The sequence below is a fragment of the Salvelinus namaycush genome, chromosome 11, assembly GCF_016432855.1.
Source record: "Salvelinus namaycush isolate Seneca chromosome 11, SaNama_1.0, whole genome shotgun sequence".
In the NCBI taxonomy this organism is placed as follows: Eukaryota; Metazoa; Chordata; class Actinopteri; order Salmoniformes; family Salmonidae; genus Salvelinus; species Salvelinus namaycush.
In genome coordinates, this window is record NC_052317.1 from 12,302,515 (window position 1) to 12,322,675 (window position 20,161).

Here is a 20,161-nt window from a genome sequence, read left to right on the forward strand (position 1 = left end):
TCTCGCCTGGGCTATGGCGGTGTGGGAACAACAATCTGTCGTGCGTTTCAGCCTGGAGGAGTTTGTGACTGAGGTAAAAAAAAAAAGGTTTTGATGGCTGACAGGAGTGCCTGGAACCCAGAATCTCTGTTTGACACATTCCTTCATGGATTATCGGAGGTGGTTAAGGACGGGAGCTGCCTACCGATCTCGACTACGGGAACATAGGAGGGAGAGGAAGTCTATTCTGGTCTATTCTGGTCCCAATCGGTGGTATTGGGGGTTTCTTGGCTCCAGCGCCACAATCCCCTTATCAACTGGACTGCTGGTACTATCATGGGCTGGAGCCCGTTCTGCCATGGCCATTGCCTGAAGTCAGCGCAGCCTGCCCCAGGACGTCTTCCTGTGGGCTCGGAAGAAGCCTCAGACCTCTCCGCCGTTACCGCGGAATACCAGGCCCTCCGGGAGGTTTGCAGCGCAGGCACAGGCCACTTCACTTCCTCCGCATCGACCCTATGACTGTGGGATCGACCTTCTCCCGGGCACTACACCACCCCGGGGACGGCTGTATTCACTGTTGGGTCTGGAGACCAAGGCTATGGAGGCATCGAGGACTCCCTGGCTGCAGTGGGTATACGCCCTTCTGCCTCCCCCGCCAGCGCAGGGTTCTTCTTTGTGGAGAAGGACAAAACCCTGCACGCGTGCATCGACTACCGGGGTCTCAATGACATTGAGGCACCCGTGCACCTACTACCACTCATCGCCTCGGCTTTCGAGCCGCTCCAGGGGGCAACTATCTTCTCTAAGTTGGACCTGCGAAACGCCTATCACCTGGTACGTATACGGGAAAGTGACGAGTGGAAGACAGCCTTCAACACTGCTAGCGGACACTATGAATACCTGGTGATGCCATTCGGTCTGACCAATGCTCCTGCTGTGTCCAGGCCCTGGTTAATGTTCTCCGGAACATGTTGAACCGGTTCGTGTTTGTCTACCTTGACGACATCCTCGTCTTTCCCAGCTCGGCTCAAGAACACGTGCTCCACGTCCGACAGGTCCACCAGTGTCTCCTGGAAAACCAGCTTTTTGTCAAAGCCGAAAAGTGCGAATTCCATCGCTCCACCATCTCCTTCCTTGGATACATCATCGCTGCTGGGAATGTGGAGATGGATCCCGGAAAGGTGAGTGCCCCAACCCACATCCAGAGTGCAGCTGCAACGCTACCTAGGATTTGCCAATTTCTATCACGTTTTATCCGGGGTTACAGCACCCTGGCTTCCCCCGTTATCACTCACCTCTCCCAAGGTCCCGCTCGCGTGGCCCCCAGCTGCTGACCGGGCTTTCCTGGACCTTAAGCACTGCTTCACCACAGCTTCCATATTGATCCATCTGGACCTGTCCTGTCAGTTTGTGGTGGAGGTAGATGCGTCGGGTGTCGGAGTAGGGGCTGTCCTGTCCCAGCATTCTGCCCTGGACCCTATTAAGCTGCATCCCTGCGCCTTCTTCTCCGATTGTCTTAACGCCACTGAGAGGAATTATGATGTGGGGAATCGCTAATTACTTGCGGTGAAGAAGGCATTGGTGTAGTAGAGACACTGGTTAGAGGGGGCGGAACTTCCATTCATAGTGTGGACGGACCACAGAACCTGGAATATCTCCGTACCGCCAAGTGTCTCAACTCCAGGCAAGCTCGATGGGCCCTGTTGTTCACCCGGTTCAACTTCACCATCTCCTACCGCCCGGGGTCTAAGAACGTTAAGCCGGACAAGCTTTCACGCCACTATAGCCCCGTATCTACACCCTCGTACCCAGAGACCATCCTACCCACCTCATGCCTGGCGGCAACCCTCGACTGGGGAATAGAGAACCAGGTCCGTGAGGTGTAGGGGGGGAAGCTAACCGGATGTTTGTCGCAGATTCTACCCGCTCCCCGGTCCTGGAATGGGCTCATTCCGCCATGTTTGCCTGCCACCCTGGCTCCCGTCGGACCCTGGCCTTTGTGCGACAACGCGTTTGGTGGCCCACCATGGTCCCTGACGTCTCCGCGTTCGCCGCCTGCACTGTCTGTCCTCAGAACAAGACTCATCGGCAAGCTCTGGCTGTCCTCCTTCAACCTTTTCCTGTCCCTCACCTTCCCTGGTCACATATATCCCTGGACTTCGTCACTTTGTCTGATGGCAACACCACTATCGTCACTGTGGTGGACAGGTTTTCCAAAGCCGCCCATTTCATTCTCCTCCCGAAGCTACCTTCTGCCAAGGAGACACCCCAGCTCATGGTGCAGCACGTCTTCAGGATCCATGGACTTCCGGTGGACATGGTCTCTGACCGTGGTCCTCAGTTCTCTTCTTGGTTCTTGAAGGCATTCTGCACCCTCATAGGGTCTTCGGACCCCGGCTCCCCGCTATCGTCTTGGGCAGAGGGTATGTCCACTTGGGATCTGCCCCTCCAGGTAGAGTACTGCAAACTTTCCCCAGTTTTATCGGCCCTTTCCCCATCTCCAAGATCCTTAGCCCCTCTGCTGCTTGTCTTCTGTTGCCCCACACCCTCCGTATACATCCCACGTTTCATGTATCAAGGATTAAACCTCTGTCTCACAGTCCTGTCTCCTCTTTCCCTCTGCCATTCTGTACCTCTTGACACTGCCCTGGATTACTGACCCCTGCCTGCCCTGAGCCTGCCTGCCGTTCTGTTCTTTACAGACTTTGCCCTGGATTACTGACATCTGCCTGCCCTTGAACTGTCATTTGCCTACCCCCTATTTTGTAAATAAACTTTTGTTATTTCGAACTGTCTGCATCTGGGTCTTATCCTGATGTCTGACAATAGGTGAACTCCAATCAAGTTGTAGAAACATCTCAAGGATGATCAATGGAAACAGGATGCACCTGAGCTCAATTTCGAGTGTCATCCCAAAGTCTGAATACTTAGGTAAATAAGGTATTTTTGTTTTTTATTTTTAAGACATTTGCAAACATTTTCAAAAAAATCTGTTTTTGGTTTGTCATTATGGAGTATTGTGTGTAGATTAATGAGGAAAAATATATAATTTAATACATTTTAGAATAATGCTGTAACATAACAAAATGTGGAAAAAGTCAAGAGGTCTGAATACTTTCCGAATGCACTGTATATTCCAGCATTTTGGATTTGAGATCAACTGTCACCTTTTATTTTAGGGTATTTTCGTTCATATCTTTTTTTACCGTTTAGAAATTAAAGCACTTTATGTACATTATCTAGTCCCCTGATTTTAAGGTGTCGTAAGTATTTGGACAAATTCACTTATAGTGTATTACGTTTAGTATAAAATGTAGTATTTGATCCCATATTCCTAGCACACAATGACTATATTGTTTTGGTTGTGTTTCAGATTCAATTGTGCCCAGTAGAAAGGAATGTTCAATAATGTATTGTGTCAATTTGGAGTCACTTTTATTGTAAATAAGAATAGCATATGTTTCTGAACACTTATACATGAATGTGGGTGCGACCATGATTAAAGATAATCATTAATAAACCTAAAATAATGATTACAGAGGCTTGATTACAGAGGCATAACTATCACACCCCCGAAAAAATTGTAACCTCCCCTGTTATTGGAAACGGTGAGAGGTTAGCATGTTTTGTTGTAATCTCTGTTATTGGGAACGGTGAGAGGTTAGCATGTTTTGTTGTAGTCTGTTATTGGGAACGGAGAGAGGTTAGCATGTTTTGTTGTAGCCTCTGTTATTGGTAACGGTGAGAGGTAGCATGTTTTGTTGTAGCCTCTGTTTTTGGTAATGGTGAGAGGTTAGCATGTTTTGTTGTAGCCTCTGTTATTGGTAACGGTGAGAGGTTAGCATGTTTTGTTGTAGTCTCTGTTATTGGTAACGGTGAGAGGTTAGCATGTTTTGTTGTAGCCTCTGTTATTGGTAACGGTGAGAGGTTAGCATGTTTTGTTGTAGCCTCTGTTTTTGGTAACGTGAGAGGTTAGCATGTTTTGTTGTAGTCTCTGTTATTGGGAACAGTGAGAGGTTAGCATGTTTTGGTGGCATGGTCTTTGTGCATCTGTAACTCATTTAAATTGGTGGACTAGATGCATAAAGTGCTTTCATTTCTGAACCTAAAATAAAAGGTGAGTTTCTGTACTGTTGCCTCATAAACAACATTTGATCTCAAATCCAAAACGCTGGAGTATAGAGCCAAATTAAACGTTTTCGCTTCACTGTCCAAATAAATGCATCAGGGAGTGTATGTTGAGTCAACATTTCTTCAACTTGTAATTGTAATTTTATTTTGAGATCTGTGTTTTGTGGTAAATGGCAATCCAAGTCTGACAGCATACATCCTTGTTAGATTAATTGTAATAACATATATTTTGAGTGAAAATCCTGTATGTGTTGTTTTCCATATCCATTACCTAGTTCAGGTCCCCATTGATTCTGCCCTACCCAAGAACCTGGTTGATACAGTATGGCATCACATTACTGCATCAGATGAGGTCATCCAAAATCATGATCATACTGCAGTTAGTCAATCAACAACCAAATATTTAATCACATAGCTATAACCATGGTTTTAAATCTGATTATTGATGATCAAATACATTCTATGCAGTAAAGGCTTTAGCTAATCCACTCCCTGTACTCCATGTCATGTGCTTAAGAGACTGGCTTTTCTGCCAATCTTCAGTTATGATCATTCTATCATTAATGAACTTGAGAACAGAGGATTTGTTCCGGATTTGATCACCCTCACAGCTATCCTCCAATCACAATTATGCAAATATGAGAACTCCATAACCTTTTTTGCTAAAAAAACGTTTTTTGTTTGTCCAGAAGAAACCAGTGAAGATAGTACAGTTCTTTAGTAATGAGTTTAGAAACTCTGTGAAACCAGCCTGTCAAAATTTGATAGCTCATGCCTAAATTATCAAACAACAATTTCAACCACAAAACGTGCCTAGCTAACAGCCAAATATTTGTTGTTTAACTTTGTTATACATTCTAATTCTATTTGACGCTACACAAAAATGTATATTATTTCTGTCACGAACCGGCTCAAAGCGCGTAACAAACAAGGAGACAACGTGGAGATAGGGAATAACAAAATATATTTATTTAACTAAAGTAAACTAAATATAATTAACAATGGTGTGTGTAGTCAGTAATCAGTAGTGTAAGTGAGTGGTTGCGTGCATAAATGTGATAATGAGGGATGTTGAAAGGTGCCAACGCAAACAAACGCAAACAGCCACAAAAATGCCACAATCAAAATCTGTGTCTGAACGGAGAGAGTCTCCTCAGTGAATGGGGAAGAGGTGCATTTATCCCGAACCAGACGAGCCCAGGTGTGTCCCATTTCGCTGACGACCCTCCCGGCTCCGCCCACCGATATCCTATTAAGGAAAACAAGAGCAAAGAGAAAGAATTCGGCAGACAGAGTGGGAGGGTCGTCACAATTTCCAACAACCAATGAGCAACTCTGCTGTAAATCCAGCGCATAACTTGACCATTGAGATTGCAGAAAAACCAGCCTCTTTGGCAATGACAAGGAGTGGCAAGTGGAATGTTAGCTAAAGAGACCAGTACTCAGACTATGTAAGCCACGCCTCTTCGAAATACAAGGCAAGCCCACATTGGAGGAAGAACCGCCCAGGGCATGAGCTTTAAAAAGCCTTTCTCAGGTAATAAAACACATACTATCCTTTTCGCAAGCAGTAAAGTATGCTGGAGGTGAGTACATAGTCTGAGATCTGTCGTTTAAACTGTCTTTTGTCTTAGTTTGTTAGTTCCCATACTGTTTTCCATTGGTTTGAAATGACCACATGCTTTATTTGGATTACTTAAAGTTTACTGCTAGAATAGTATTTTTCATTGGTTTGCTCAATGCTATGTTTGTTAAAATCCACTGTCTTAGCATGTGGCATATTCAAGAGCCTAACTGAGAAATACACTATATATATATATATATATATATATATACAAAAGTATGCGGACACCCCTTCAAATTAGTGGATTCGGATATTTCAGCCACACCTGTTGCTGACAGGAGAACGGTACCTGCCCCAATGCATAGTGCAAACTGTAAAGTTTGGTGGAGGAATAATGGGCTGGGGCTGTTTTTTTGCTAGGCCCCTTAGTTCCAGTGAAGGAAAATCTTAACGCTACAGCCTACAATGACATTCTAGATGATTCTGTGCTTCCAACGTTGTGGCAACAGTTTGGAAGGCTATTTCCTGTTTCAGCATGACAATGCCCCCGTGCACAAAGGGAGGTCTATACGGAAATGGTTTGTCGAGATCGGTGTGGAATAAATTGACTGGCTTGCACAGAGCCCTGACCTCAAGCCCATCAAACACCTTTGGGATGAATAGGAACATCGACTGTGAGCCGGGCCTAATCACCCAACATCAGTGCCAGACCTCACTAATGCTGTTGTTGCTGAATGGACGTAAGTCCCCGCAGCAATGTTCTAAAATATAGTGGAAAGCCTTCCCAGAACAGTGCAGGCTGTTATAGCAGCCAAGGGGGGACCAACTCCATATTAATGCCCATGATTTTGAATAAGATGTTTGATGAGCAGGTGTCCACATACTTTTGGTCATGTAGTGTATCTGCAAGTGCTACATTTGTAGGTGGTAATAATGGTTATTGATATAGCCATTGAACATATGCTTTGCCTTCAAGGGTGTGTATTAGAGGGTTTTATTTGTGTTTTGTCTTTTTTTAGATGGGTGTGAGTCTATGGACCATCCTGCTGTTTGTTCAGACTCTTTGTTTGACTTCAGTTGATGCCTACCCCAATGGAAAAGTGACTGAATCCTGTGGGAGTATGATGCCAATACACGGTCATGCCCCCAATACCAGCCACTCTCCCTACACTCTGGCTGTCAATGTCACTAAATTCAGTTCTGGAGATTACATCCAAGGTAATGATTACAGTTTGGTAATACAAGAGGGGAATATATTCAGCATTTCTTCTAAGACAATGGGAATAGAAAGTTTCTTAATTGTTAACTCCAATGTATTGGAGTGTAACCTTCATCACGGTATTTCCAAACAGAAGTAAAGAGGTTTGTCAATACATTTCACATCGTCTGTTTTCTAGAGCTCCTGTGTACAATAATCTGAACAGAAATATACTAGGATCAAAAGGGAGGATGTGAAAAGTCCAGAGGACTAGACATCCACCCCTTTTATCAGCATTTTATTCAATTGGCATTGAAAGAATTGTTCTGGGTCCAACACAAGCACACTCCTACACTGTCATGTAATGTCCCTAGTTACCATATCTGGAACGACATACTTTGAGGGATTCCTGCTTGAGGCTCGGAATGCATCCAATCCAGACTCTGATGCTGTCGGCTCCTTCATCCTGACCAATCCTAAAACCACACAACTGTTGAAATGTGGCCACACTCCGGTAGGCCTACTTACCTTTATGCAAATGGTTTTATTTTAATTTGGCTTGGAATGAATCCTTTACAATGACCTCAGGTTACACATGGCCTCATACTCTACATTTCTTGCAATTTATTTTAGTTATTTTAATTTATTTTTTGTTGCTATTTAGGGTTCAGCTGTCAGTCACACAAGTGATGCCAGACAGACAAAAATCGTGGTAATCTGGAACGCTCCCCAAAACTCACCCGACGCTGTCCAATTTCTGTGAGTGTTTAGAGTCCATCTGCATTCCCTCTCACACATGCATTTACATTACATGCTATGGTCATTTACAATCTACAGCAAAAATGATATTGAGTTAACAATGCATTTGTGTTTCTGAATTAAGTGTGACAGTAGTGGCTCATTACAAGACTTTCTGGGTGAAAATCCCCGGTCCTGTTGTGTCTCAGAGTGGGGTAACTCCCATCCCACCTAAACCCACCACACCTTCCACTACCATAGAGACATCAACTCCCTCTGTGTTGCCCAGACCAGTAAGTCATACAGTGCATCCGGAACGTATTCATACCCCTTGACTATCTACATTTTGTTACGTTACAGCCTTATTATTAAATTGTTTTTTTCCCTCACTGTACAAACAGTACCCCATAATGACAAAGCAAATACAGGTTTAGACATTTTAGAAAATGTATAAAAAAAATGAATTTCACATTTACATAAGTGTTCAGACGCTTTACCCAGTACCTTGTTGAAGCACCAGCGATTACAGCCTCAAGTCTTCTTGGGTATGACGCTACAAGCTTGGCACACCTGTGTTTGTTGAGTTTCTCCCATTATTCTCTGTAGATCACCTCAAGCTCTGTCAGGTTGGATGGGGAGCATCACTTCACAGCTATTTTCAGGTCTCTAGAGATTTTAGATCGGGTTCAAGTCCGGGCTCGGGCTGAGACACTCAAGGACATTCAGAGACTTGTCCTGCGTTGTCTTGGCTGTGTGCTCAGGGTCATTGTCCTGTTGGAAGGCGAACCTTCGCCCCAGTCTGGGGTCCTGAGCACTCTGGAGCAGGTTTTCATCAAGGATTTCTCTGCTTTGGTCCCTTCATCTTTCCCTTAACCTGACTAATCTCCCAGTCCCTGCCACTGAAAAACATTTCCACACATCATGATGATGATGCTGCCACCACCATTCTTCACCGTAGGGGTGGTGCAAGGTTTCCTCCAGATGTGACGCTTGGCATTCAGGCCAAAGAGTTCAATCTTGGTTTCTCATCAGACAAGAATCTTGTTTCTTATGGTCTTAGTCCTTTAGGTGCCATTTGGCAAACTCCAAGTGGGCTATCAGAAATGTTTTGGTACCCTTCAGATCTGTGCCTTGACAAAATCCTGTCTTGGAGCTCTACGGATAATTCCTTAGATTTCATGGCTTGGTTTGCACTGTCAATATGTGGGACTTTATATAGACAGGTGTGTGTGGCTTTCCAAATCATGTCCAATCAATAAAATGTTCCACAGTTGACTCCAATCAAGTTATAGAAACTAGGGATGCACAATATATCGTGGAACATATTGAATGCCAACATCGGTATCGACCCATTGTCTAGTTTCACACCGATGTGAAAAACCAATGTCAAAGCTGACGTGCATATATGTGACGCCATGTAAAGTTTTGCCCTGCACGTGCAACACAGCATTCCTAACCTAAACCACAATGTCTGCTGTGTGGATCGAGCAGTCAATTGAAAAACTAAGACCATTTCAGTGAGACAACTCAAATGCAAACTCCATTAACGCCAAGATAATGGAATTCATTGCCCTTCACAACCAACCGTTCTCTGTTGTGGATGATGTTGGCTTTCGCAACTATTTGAGCACCGGTACACACTAACGTTGCCAAGTGTGCTATTGTTCAGATGTTTCCCTACCGGAGTGACGCAGTAATAGCGTCACTGTTATTAGCTTCACAACATACTATGGAACGCCGTTTGGGTTTTTGCGTGTCAAAAAAGATGCATGTCAAATAACACTATTTGATGCATTAAATTAGCTTTTAATTTGACACGTTAAATAACAGTTCTATTATAAAATGTTTTGTGTTCGGAATTTGCACATGCAAGCCAAGCGCCACCACTGCTATCAGTAGCACTGTCAAAGCTGTACAAAAGTCTGCAAACACCGGCCACGAATGATGTGTTTACAATAGTGTTGGTTGGAAAGCATTACTAGTACCTAGCTAGCACCAATACCAGCCTGAAAACGATGACCAGTAGAAACTGCAGTAATTTTCACTATTCTTAGGAATCCTTGAGTAAGTATTACTGTTGCCCAAAGCTAACATTAGCAGCAAGCCAGTTTATATGGCTAGTGAACCCGGTCAGGTTGAGCCCATCTGTTGTGAAGCTAACCACAATAAGGATTAGGCACAATAGTGTAATTTGCGGTTTGCTTCAAAATAAAAGTACCTCTTTGAAAGTGATGCAGGTATAATTAGTGGAATCATGCCATATTTAGACTAGACAAGGTTTGAATGTGAAACAAGGAAATGGGCTATCACTCTACTCGGTGACACCCACAGAACACAACTGAAGAGTTTACGCAAATATTAGTGTTGTAGCTCTTATCACGTGACTGTGATATCACCTCCCCGTCAGCCTATTGTGTACTGACATTCATATTGCACTGTACAGCTTTGTAGCGAACTATATAGAATGCTTAAAAGGCTGCTGAATTTTAAATATCGGTTATCGGTATCTTTTTGTTGGGGCAATGAAAATATCGGGTATCGGCCAAAAATGTCTCAAGGATGATCAATGGAAACAGGATGCACCTGAGCTCAATTTCAAGTCTCATAGCAAAGGGTCTGAATAATTCTGTAATTTTATCTTTTAAACCTTTTTTCACTTTGTCCTTATGGGGTTTGTGTGTAGATTGAGGACAATATTAGTTTTTAATCCATTTTATAATAAGGCTGTAACATAACAAAATGTGGAAAAAAAGAAGGTTTCTGAAAGCACTGTATAATGGAATATAAAGTGTACATTACTGTATGTTTTGGTACAGAACACCCCCCCCCCCCATTCATTCTCTCTCTTCCTTTCTTGATGCCTTCTCAGTTCAGCTCAGTGGGTTGTGGCCAACAGAAGTCCTGCCTGTTGGACCCAGTGGGATGTGACCCGGAAAAAGATCCATCGTGCTTCTTCCTGTCGTTCGCCCCCAAGGGTCAGACTGTGGTGTTTGAGCTCAGTGGGCCCTCAGACGGCTACATTGCCTTCGCCCTCTCCCATGACACATGGATGGTAAGTTAGCGTTGGTTGATAACTTGCTAGGTAAGTTACTGTAGCATTTGGCTGTAACTATGCTTTTCCTTCCCTCCTTATTCTGTTGATAGGGGGATGATGACATGTACCTCTGTGTGAGGGATGACAGCTTGGTGGATGTGAGCGCAGCTTATGTCAAAGGAAGGTCCTACCCAATGGAGGCCTCTGAGGTGAAACCCCACAGTATATGACTTGAATTATGTCTCTTCTATAGACCTACCTGTTAGGGTTCAATATTTTACTAATGCTCCTTCCAGACAATAAATCACTTTTGTCCTGGGTAACCCGGTATTTCCCGCCAACCGGAAGCGTCATTCAAAAGCATTATAAATAGGCCTATGTCTGGATTTGATTAGCCCTTTGATCGAACTTTCAAGCCTGACGCTACCTGAGCCATACATTGAGCCCTACATTAAAAACATTTCATAAGACCATGATTGTCCAATACGTATATGAAATATAATGGGGCCTATTTGTATGTTTAGTAGGCTGATGCATATATACCTTTCATAACAATTCCCCTTATATTATCCTACCCTCTTTCTCTTGTTGCTTCATTCCTTACTTGCTTTCAATAGTTAAATGATACCTTTTGATGTCCTCATCTTCAATATTCTAATGACATCCTTGAATGATATAGGACTAGTTTGATGCAGAAGGCTTTCACTTCTCTTCACGAAGATTGAATGGATTTGAATAGGTAACTGCTATAGCCTAGCGCCGTCGTGCGTTCGCTCTTTCAAACTACCGGTGACTTCTATTGGCTACTGTATTTAACATTCAGCAAACAAGACCTTGCGTCCCTCTTCGAGTAGTTTATTGGTATAAGAAATGCAACAAACAAGTTCAGCAAGCTATTCTAGTCAAGCTTTTCCTGCATGGCTCCAAGAGTTAAGGATTGTTTTTTAAGGAGAGGCAGATATTTATAGACATGCCATTATTTCCTTTTCCTATAGAATGTTCTTACAGATGTGGCCTGGAGATTGGCGGATGGAGTCATTCAGTGTCGGTTTCGTCGACAAGTTCTTGTCCCACAGGACCCGACCCGGTTTAGTCTGGACGCACAGTACTACCTGTTCATGGCATACGGTGAAGCTGAAAACGGTGAGTTGCAATATGGTATACGATCATGGTATGGTTTTGTACCTACCTAGCTTTTATTGTAAACCTCTTAAGCCCTGTTTCCACTGGCACTTACAATTAGGGCCAAATTCGAGCTGTTCAAATGGAATTCTCAAATTCGGGGAAAACCCGGACCAGCATAGCCCATTTTCACAACTGGTGCCAGCTCAATTAGAATTTGAGCTAGTGACACCTTTACTATGCAACCACCAGCTGATCACTGCTGGACGCTGACACAAAGTACTTAAGTAAAAAAATAAATAAAAAAAAGTACTTTAAATTGGACCTGTGATGTAGTAGTGTGTTGAGGTACTGGAAAGAAGGTCTTCCCCACATTTTAATAGCTATATAATTACTGTACAAGGAAGGGCTGCATTGCAAATTGTTTCCTTTATTACATCTTAGCAGATTGTCTTTTGCATACATCTACATATCTTTTACACTACATCATAAAATCTAAATGCAAAATGAAACTTCAGATCCGGTTCTTTAGTATCTAAACTTTAGATCTAAGCTCCCTGACTTTACTCTAGTTATCGCCTAGTTCACAAAAAGTCATGTGTCAGAGTTTTCTGTCGAATGAGGTCAAGGATTTTGTGGTTTATGAGGTTGGCTTGTGTCATTGCCCTCGGGGTAAAGTCTCATAACAAATATTTATTTCACATTATTGTTTAATGACACCCACGCTTCCGCAACTGACTACCATGACAGTAAATGTCAAATCAATTCTGTGGTGTATATAAAATATGCTAAGATCTAGATTGAGACATTCTATAATTTTAGGTGCTTTGTGAAAAAAAAAATGAAGTACTTTTCACCTTAATGACCTGTTTATGACAGAAATGATGTGACAATATAGATAAGGTTTTGCGGATGAGGGTCTAGAAGCAAAGTTTAACGCTGGCTCTGAAATGACTTCAAATCATGCAACATCTTTTCCACGTCGGTTTAACTTAATTTCATTGAAATGACATGGAAACAATATTGATTCAACCTTTGTGTTCCCAGTGGGATGTCACCTTCTCTGACCTCTGTATGTAACTCATGGTGACACATTACCTATATGAGAAGCCTATAGCTACTGTAAGTGACTTGCTGCTAACTTGTCTCCCTCTCAATCCATTGTTTTGAGGCGAGGTGCACAGGCATGACCGCCAACCCCTCATATCCTCACAGCAGTCGGTCATCAACGGCCCAGCAGAGATTCTCAATGGCTCTCGATCGCCACTTCTCATGAAATTTCACAGTGAGTAGACTGGAGACTGAAAATGATAGGCAAACAAATGTAGAATTCTGTAACTACATGAAACCAACATTCAGCTCTATGTGCAATACCAAGTCAATGTCATGTCAGATGGGTCCACAATTTGATACATACAGTATTTCATGACTTTATGATTGATTTTGGCTCTAAAAGTTTTGGTGTGATTCCCATCTGTAATACCTGTTATCTCTTTTGTAATATCAGGTGTTCTGATGTTAATTGCCTGGATGTTGGCTGGAAGCACGGGTACTTTCCTAGCCAGCTACTTCAAGCCTGACTGGCCAGAGAAAACACTGTTTGGTCAGAAAATTTGGTTCCAGGTATGTAAAAGAAACTGATAAACTGAGTTGTATTTACATTGATATGTCACTGCTTAAAGGTGATAAGCATCAACGTGTCCTGTTTGTCCAGGTGCATCGAGGGTTGATGATATTAACAGTGCTGCTTACCTGTGTGGCCTTCACTCTTCCCTTCATCTACAGAGGAGGTTGGAGTAAGGTAAGCTAGTAAACATTAGCACACACAAAATCCCTCTCATTCTGCCTCACACTTGCGATGTTATACACTGCCTTAACCTTGTTTAGCCAGCAGAGGGCATTGCATCTTGTTGTCGGATGAGGAGGATATTTTGATTTTGAGTGCTGTCATGGACCGTTTCAACCACATCGGTCTTAGAAATGTTTATGCTATTGACCTCTGAATATTCCCCAAAATGTGCAACCCTAGACACAAAGAATAAATATTGACTAACAAGTTAAAAAAATAACATGGCTCTATACAGGGAGTACCAGTACTGAGTCGATGTGCAAGTGTACGAGAACTGAGGTAGCTATGTACAGATAGGTAGGAGTAAAGTGACTAGGCAACAGACCAGATAATAGACAGTAGCAGCAGGGAAAGTGTGTAAGGGCATATGAATTGTGTGTGCTGGGGTTTAAGTATGTGTGGGTAGAGTCCAGTGGGTGTGCAATCGAGTTAGGTCAAAAAAGTGTCAATGTCGGTAGTCCGGGTAAAAAAAGTTGTTTGCTTGCATTGAGGGCTTTAGTGTTTAATACAGAGCGTTTGTCTTTCTGGTGTCTGTCGTCTCCAGGGTGCTGGGGCCCATCCCTACCTGGGATGTACTGTACTAGCCCTGGCTCTCCTTCAGCCTATCATGGCCACTCTCAGACCTCCCCCTGACTCCTCCAGGTAAAGCCCAATTGACTACCAACCATATCACATGGCCGTACTCCATACAGCAATGGAAGATTCTAATGCTGGAAATGCTTTGCTAAACTGCTCGTGAACATTATTACATAGACCTCATACTGAACGGTTTATAATACACACATTTGGTGATATTGAATTAAAATATGTACATTAACAAATTATTTTGATCATAGAATAGGTTAAAAACATTAAGTGCTACCATTACCCATACGAGTAATGGATGGATTGAATCTGGTGCACTAGTTCTCTATCCATTACCATGGCTGTGATATAAGTGTTATTCTATTATTAGCCTGTATTCTTACCACTGATCAGCTGTTCATCTTTGCAGGAGGTGGGTGTTTAATTGGCTGCATTGGGGAGCTGGGACTGTTGCTGAGATTATGGCTGGTTAGTCAACCTTCTGGAAATTCTTCTGTTCTTTTAGTACTTATTTGATAGTCAGGCTAAATAACTTAACACGTACAAATTTTGTCTTATTGAATGTTACTGAGTAGCTAGCTGATGAGGATCACTTCCCATCATTGAGTAAATCCTGTTTTGTGCCAGGAGTTTTTCCTGACCATGTGACTTTACCAGAAAGCTTTGGGTCCTATCTAACTCGTGGTGCATTCACGGGCTGTCGGAGTTATCAGAAATATAACATTTTACTTGAACAACCCTCAAGTCATAATTTCAAGATTTGTTTTTACCCGAGTGGCTGAGTTTCAATTCACCACTGACATCTCACCTTTTCAACCAAAAGATGACGACAAATCAGTTTCACAAACATATCCATGTGGATAATTAAGGTAGTTTGACAGTGTTGTCAAGCTAGCTTACTGTATTAGCAACGTTAGCTATCTTTTTTTTAGCTGACTTCAAAAGCACTTGAACACAATCATATCGGACTTACAACTTCCTTATTGGGAGGTTTCCCACTACCGACGAGCATGTGAATGCAGCATTGGGCCCAGAGTTTTTCCTGGTCCGGTGACATGGTCAGGGAAAACTCTTATTCCTTCTCATGTGATGCAGTGGCGGCCATGTTTTTGGGGATGGGCCAGCAATCTGTGCTCCTGCCTCACTCCTGGCGCCTGGTGGTTCTGACTGGGTTCCTGGCATGGGTCGTTCTCTTGAGGGTGCTTCTTGGGCTCCATAAAAAAGGCTACGTTAAAACACGTAAGGAATCGGCCGGTTGATCTCCATTAGTTGTGACGTCAGTGAGAATTTGTGACAAGTTCTTTTATAGGTGACAAGTTGAATCTTTCATCCAACTTTGTGCAAATGCATTACTTCCATTCTTGCTTTATGTCAACTTATTGAATTCTTGAAATGAGCCGTTATTCACTCATGATTAGTGTATATATCTAGTTAAGACAATGCACATCCTCCCATTTATTTCAACCTTCATAACGGGGTATACAATGCATTCGGAAAGTATTCAGACACCTTGACTTTTTCCATATTTTGTTACGTTACAGGCTTATTCTAAAATGGATTCCATTGTTTTATCCCCTCAATCTACACTCAATACCACATAATGACAAAGCAAAAACAGATAAAAAAATTAAAAAATGTTAGCAAATTTATATATACAGTATTGAGACCCTTTGCTATGAGACTTGAATTTGAGCTCCGGTGCATCCTGTTTCCATTGATCATCCTTGTAGAAACATCTCAACTTGATTGGAGTCCAACTGTGGTAAATTCAATTGATTGGACATGATTTGGAAAGGCACACACCTGTCTATATAAGGTCCCACAGTTGACAGTGCATGTCAGAGCAAAAACCAAGCCATGAGGTTGAAGGAATTGTCCGTAGAGCTCCAAGAGGATTGTCAAGGCACAGATCAGGGGAAGGGTACCAAATGATGTCTGCAGCATTGAAGGTCCCCAAGAACACAATCGCCTCCTTAAATGGAAGAAGTTTGGAACCACCAAGACTTCCTAGAGCTGGCAGCCCAGCCAAACTGAGCAATCAGGGGAGAATGGCCTTGGTCAGGGAGGTGACCAAGAACCCGATGGTCACTCTGACAGCGCTTCAGAGTTCCTCTGTGGAGATGGGAGAACCTTCTCTGCAGCATTCCACTAATCAGGCCTTTATGGTAAAGTGCCAGACAGAACCCACTCCTCAGTAAAAGGCACATGACAGCCCGCTTGGAGTTTGCAAAGGGGATAGGGTCTAGTTTCCTGAATTTCCGCCTGACTGACGTGCCCAAAGTGAACTGCCTGTTACTCAGGCCCAGAAGCCAGGATATGCATTTAGAAAACACTTTAAAGTTTCTAAAACAGTTAAAATAATGTCAGACTGTAACAGAATTGATATGGCAGGTGAAAACCAACCAGAATTTGAGGTCCCAGGCTCTTATAATGGAAAGCTATTTGCAATTCCTATGGCTTCCACTAGATGTCAACAGTCTCTGTTCAAGGTTTCAGGCTTGTTTCTTGAAAAAACGAGCAAGAATTGAGTTTTAGGGAAGAGGGCACTGGAACAACATCAGTCTTTTGGCTAATTACTAATTTTACTTTCCTATTGAACATATTACTTTTTGTATGAAATATTATAGTTTATTTACATTTTGGGGTACCTGAGGATTAAATAGAAACGTCATGACTTGTTTGGATGAAGTTTAGCAGTAGCTTTTTGGACTGCATGTTGAACGAGTAGATTACTGAAATCGATGGCACCAACTAAACTGACTTTTTGGGATATAAAGAAGGATTCTATCTAACAAAACGACCATTCATGTTGTAGCTGGGACCCTTGATTGCGAAAGGGAAGATTTTCAAAAGTAAGTGATTTATTTAATTGCTTTTTGTGAAGCCTGTGCTGGTTGAAAAATATGTTGATGTGGGGTGCTGTCCTCAGACAATCACATGGTATGCTTTCCCTGTAAATCGGCGTTAGATTAACAAGAATTCAAGCTTTTAAATGATATAAGATACTTGTATGTTTAATATTACGATTATTTGAATTGCGCTCCCTCCAATTTCACCGGATGTTGTCGACAGGTGTCACGCTGGCGTGACGCCTATCCCTATTTTTGGCCTGAATGCCAAGCATCATGTCTGGAGGAAACCTGGCACCATCCCTACGGTGAAGTGTGGTGGCAGCATCATGCTGTGGGGATGTTTTTCAGGGACTGGGCGACTAGTCAGGATTGAGGGAAAGATGAATGGAGCAAAGTCCAGAGATCTTTGATGAGAACCTGCTCAGGACCTCTGACACTTCACCTTCCAACAGGGCAATGACCCTAAGCACACAGCCAAGACAACGCAGGAGAGGCTTTGGCCCAGCCAGACCCCGGACTTGAACCTGGTCAAACATCTCTGGAGAGAGCTGAAAATAGCTGTGCAGCGACAGTCCCATCCAACCTGACAGAGCTTGAGAGTATGTGCAGAAAAAAAATGGGGAAACTCCCCAAATACAAATGTGTCATACCCAAGAAGACTTGAGGCTGTAATCGCTGCTAAAGGTGCTTCAACAAAGTACTGAGTAAAGGGTCTGAGAACGTATGTACTTGCTTGCTTTGTCATTATGGGGGTTTGTGTGTAGATTCAAGGGGGAACTATTTTATAATAAGGTTGTAATATAACATGTGGAAAGTCAAGGGGTCTGAATACTTTCCGACTGCACTGTATATGTGTTAATGGCCCATATGCTATTTTCCTTGAAGGTAAATATTTTTTTCCTGTTAGGATTTTGTGACTGCGTTTCCAAAGCGAGTGACACTGATCGGCAGAGGATTCTTGCTGACGACTCAGAGGGCAGCACTTGGGTAAGGCCATAAGCACAGATTTAAGGGTTATCTCTGAAGCTTTTAAGTAATTTGAAGTGTGAAGGCCAGTAAGAATTCAACTTTGAAGCCAGATGTAGTTTTAAGGCTGTCATGACAGATTTGTGCAAAATGCCAGTTTGTATTTGTCTGATATCATATGTGGATAATATTGTGCACTTTTGACAACTTAATATAATGGTGTTTTTTTTTTTCTTTCACAGGATGCATGGTTCAAAATCGTTGCCCTTCTTGCCTTTGTTATTGGGAATAGTGGGTTCCTGATCAGCTTCATTTACACCATCAGTGGATTGTGATGAATCTGAGAAGGGCCATTCCATGGTACATGACAACTCACTGGCTGTTAGAATGGTGGAGGATCTGGATTCTTATTCAGATCCAGGCCACAGGCAGATCAAAGCACTGAACCAGATCTAAAGCTATTGATGGAATGATAGGGAATATATAAATAAAAAAAAATACTGGATAGATTATCTGTTTCACACATCAAAAGTATTTCTGCACTATTGATTTTGCACTAATGTTCTTATCCCAACTTCTCAGGGAAATGCAGTTGTACACTCAGTAGCCCGTTTATTAGGTATACTGTCCCGTTCACCAAAAATAGATCGCTCCTACAGACAGTGAGTCACGTGGCTTAGACTTACTGTAAAGCAAACAGACAGGCATCGAGCACAGGGGGCTGCTGAGGGGAGGACGGCTCATAATAATTGCCTGAACCGAGCGAATGGTATCAAACACATGGAAGCCATGTTTGACGTATTTGATACGTTCCGATAATGCCTCCAGCCATTACCACGAACCTGTCCTCCCCAATTAAGGTGCCACCAACCTCCTGTGGCATCGAGGCATTCAGTTACTGTTCGATTGAACATTCAAATAGGCAAAACGAGTGACCTAAGCAACTTTGAGCGTGGTATGATTGCCAGTGCCCGGCGCACTGGTACCAGTATCTCAGAAATGGCCGCCCTCCTGGGCTGTTCACAAGTGTCTAGGGTTTACCGAGAATGGGGTGACAAACAAAACATCCAGTCAGAGGCAGTCAAAATATTGCCTGGTCTGACATCCTGGTTCCTGTTGCGTCATGCTAATGGCAGAGACATGAATTGGCATAAGCAGCAGAGTCCATGGTTTCATCGGTACAGGCTAGTGTGGGGAATGTATGCCAGGAAAACGTTAGGTCCCTTGATACCAATTGAGCAACAATTGAATGCCACAGCATATTTGAACATTGTTGCTGACCAAACTCAATAGCATCTTTGGGATGAGATGGAACGGGCTGTTCGCAGCACAAATATACCGCCATCCAATCTGCAGTAACTCTGATGCCTTCACGTCAGCATGGACCAACATCTCTGGAACATTTCACATCTTGTAGAATCCATGCCCCGAAGAAGTCAGGCTGTTCTGGGTGCAAAGGGGGGTCTGACCCGGTACTAGATGGGTGTACCTAAAATGTCCACTGGGTGTATAATGCATTTCAATATCTCGATACAGCCTTGCCCCTTGAGTTCATGTTTATTACATTTTACATCTGCGAAGTGTTGCTGAATATATGTAAGGGAGAATGCACAATTTATTCCCACATTCTTAATGAATAATTACAAATTCACTTTGTTTGAATTATTACTATGTGCGGGTCAGTTATGTTTCCGAAACAAATGATCCTGTAGTATAATATCAGTATAAACAAATGTGATTGTTAAATAAATAACTTTCCAAATGTAACTATCCCTTCCTATGACTGTACATTTTATTGGAATTACAGCTAGCTTCCCAATCAACACACACTGACAAGCACACATTTCTAGGTAAAAGGAGGACACAGCCAATTATTGTCCTTAATGTCAATCAAACTTTATTTTGGTGTAGCATTTTCAATTGAGAATAACAAACATTCTCCATGAAACAACATAACACTTAAAATGATAAAGAATGCCATTTAAACGTTAAAGTATTCAGCTTGGCGTTTTGTGCTAGTCTAGCAAGTAATACTAGACCAACTGCAACCCAAAAAATATCACATTGTGAAGGATTTTTTTTTAGTCATAATTGAAAAGGCATCTCAAAATGGCAATGTTGGGTCAAGCTTTGAATATACTAT

The 20,161-nt window shown here is 42.7% G+C and overlaps 1 protein-coding gene across 1 annotated transcript; it reads left to right on the top strand.

The window, feature by feature from the left end:
- Nucleotides 1-13: 13 nt before the first annotated feature.
- Nucleotides 14-19,775, top strand: LOC120056286 (putative ferric-chelate reductase 1). The gene is made up of 20 exons (XM_039004532.1): nucleotides 14-73; nucleotides 924-1,160; nucleotides 1,285-1,521; nucleotides 1,650-1,850; nucleotides 2,342-2,431; nucleotides 6,694-6,892; nucleotides 7,247-7,386; nucleotides 7,537-7,631; nucleotides 7,756-7,903; nucleotides 10,480-10,662; nucleotides 10,755-10,853; nucleotides 11,640-11,787; nucleotides 12,938-13,051; nucleotides 13,274-13,389; nucleotides 13,481-13,567; nucleotides 14,160-14,257; nucleotides 14,610-14,668; nucleotides 15,296-15,439; nucleotides 17,960-18,039; nucleotides 18,261-19,775. The coding sequence occupies exons 1-20, from the start codon at nucleotides 14-16 to the stop codon at nucleotides 18,351-18,353; spliced, it is 2,628 nt and encodes an 875-aa protein (XP_038860460.1). The 3' UTR covers nucleotides 18,354-19,775.
- Nucleotides 19,776-20,161: the final 386 nt, after the last annotated feature.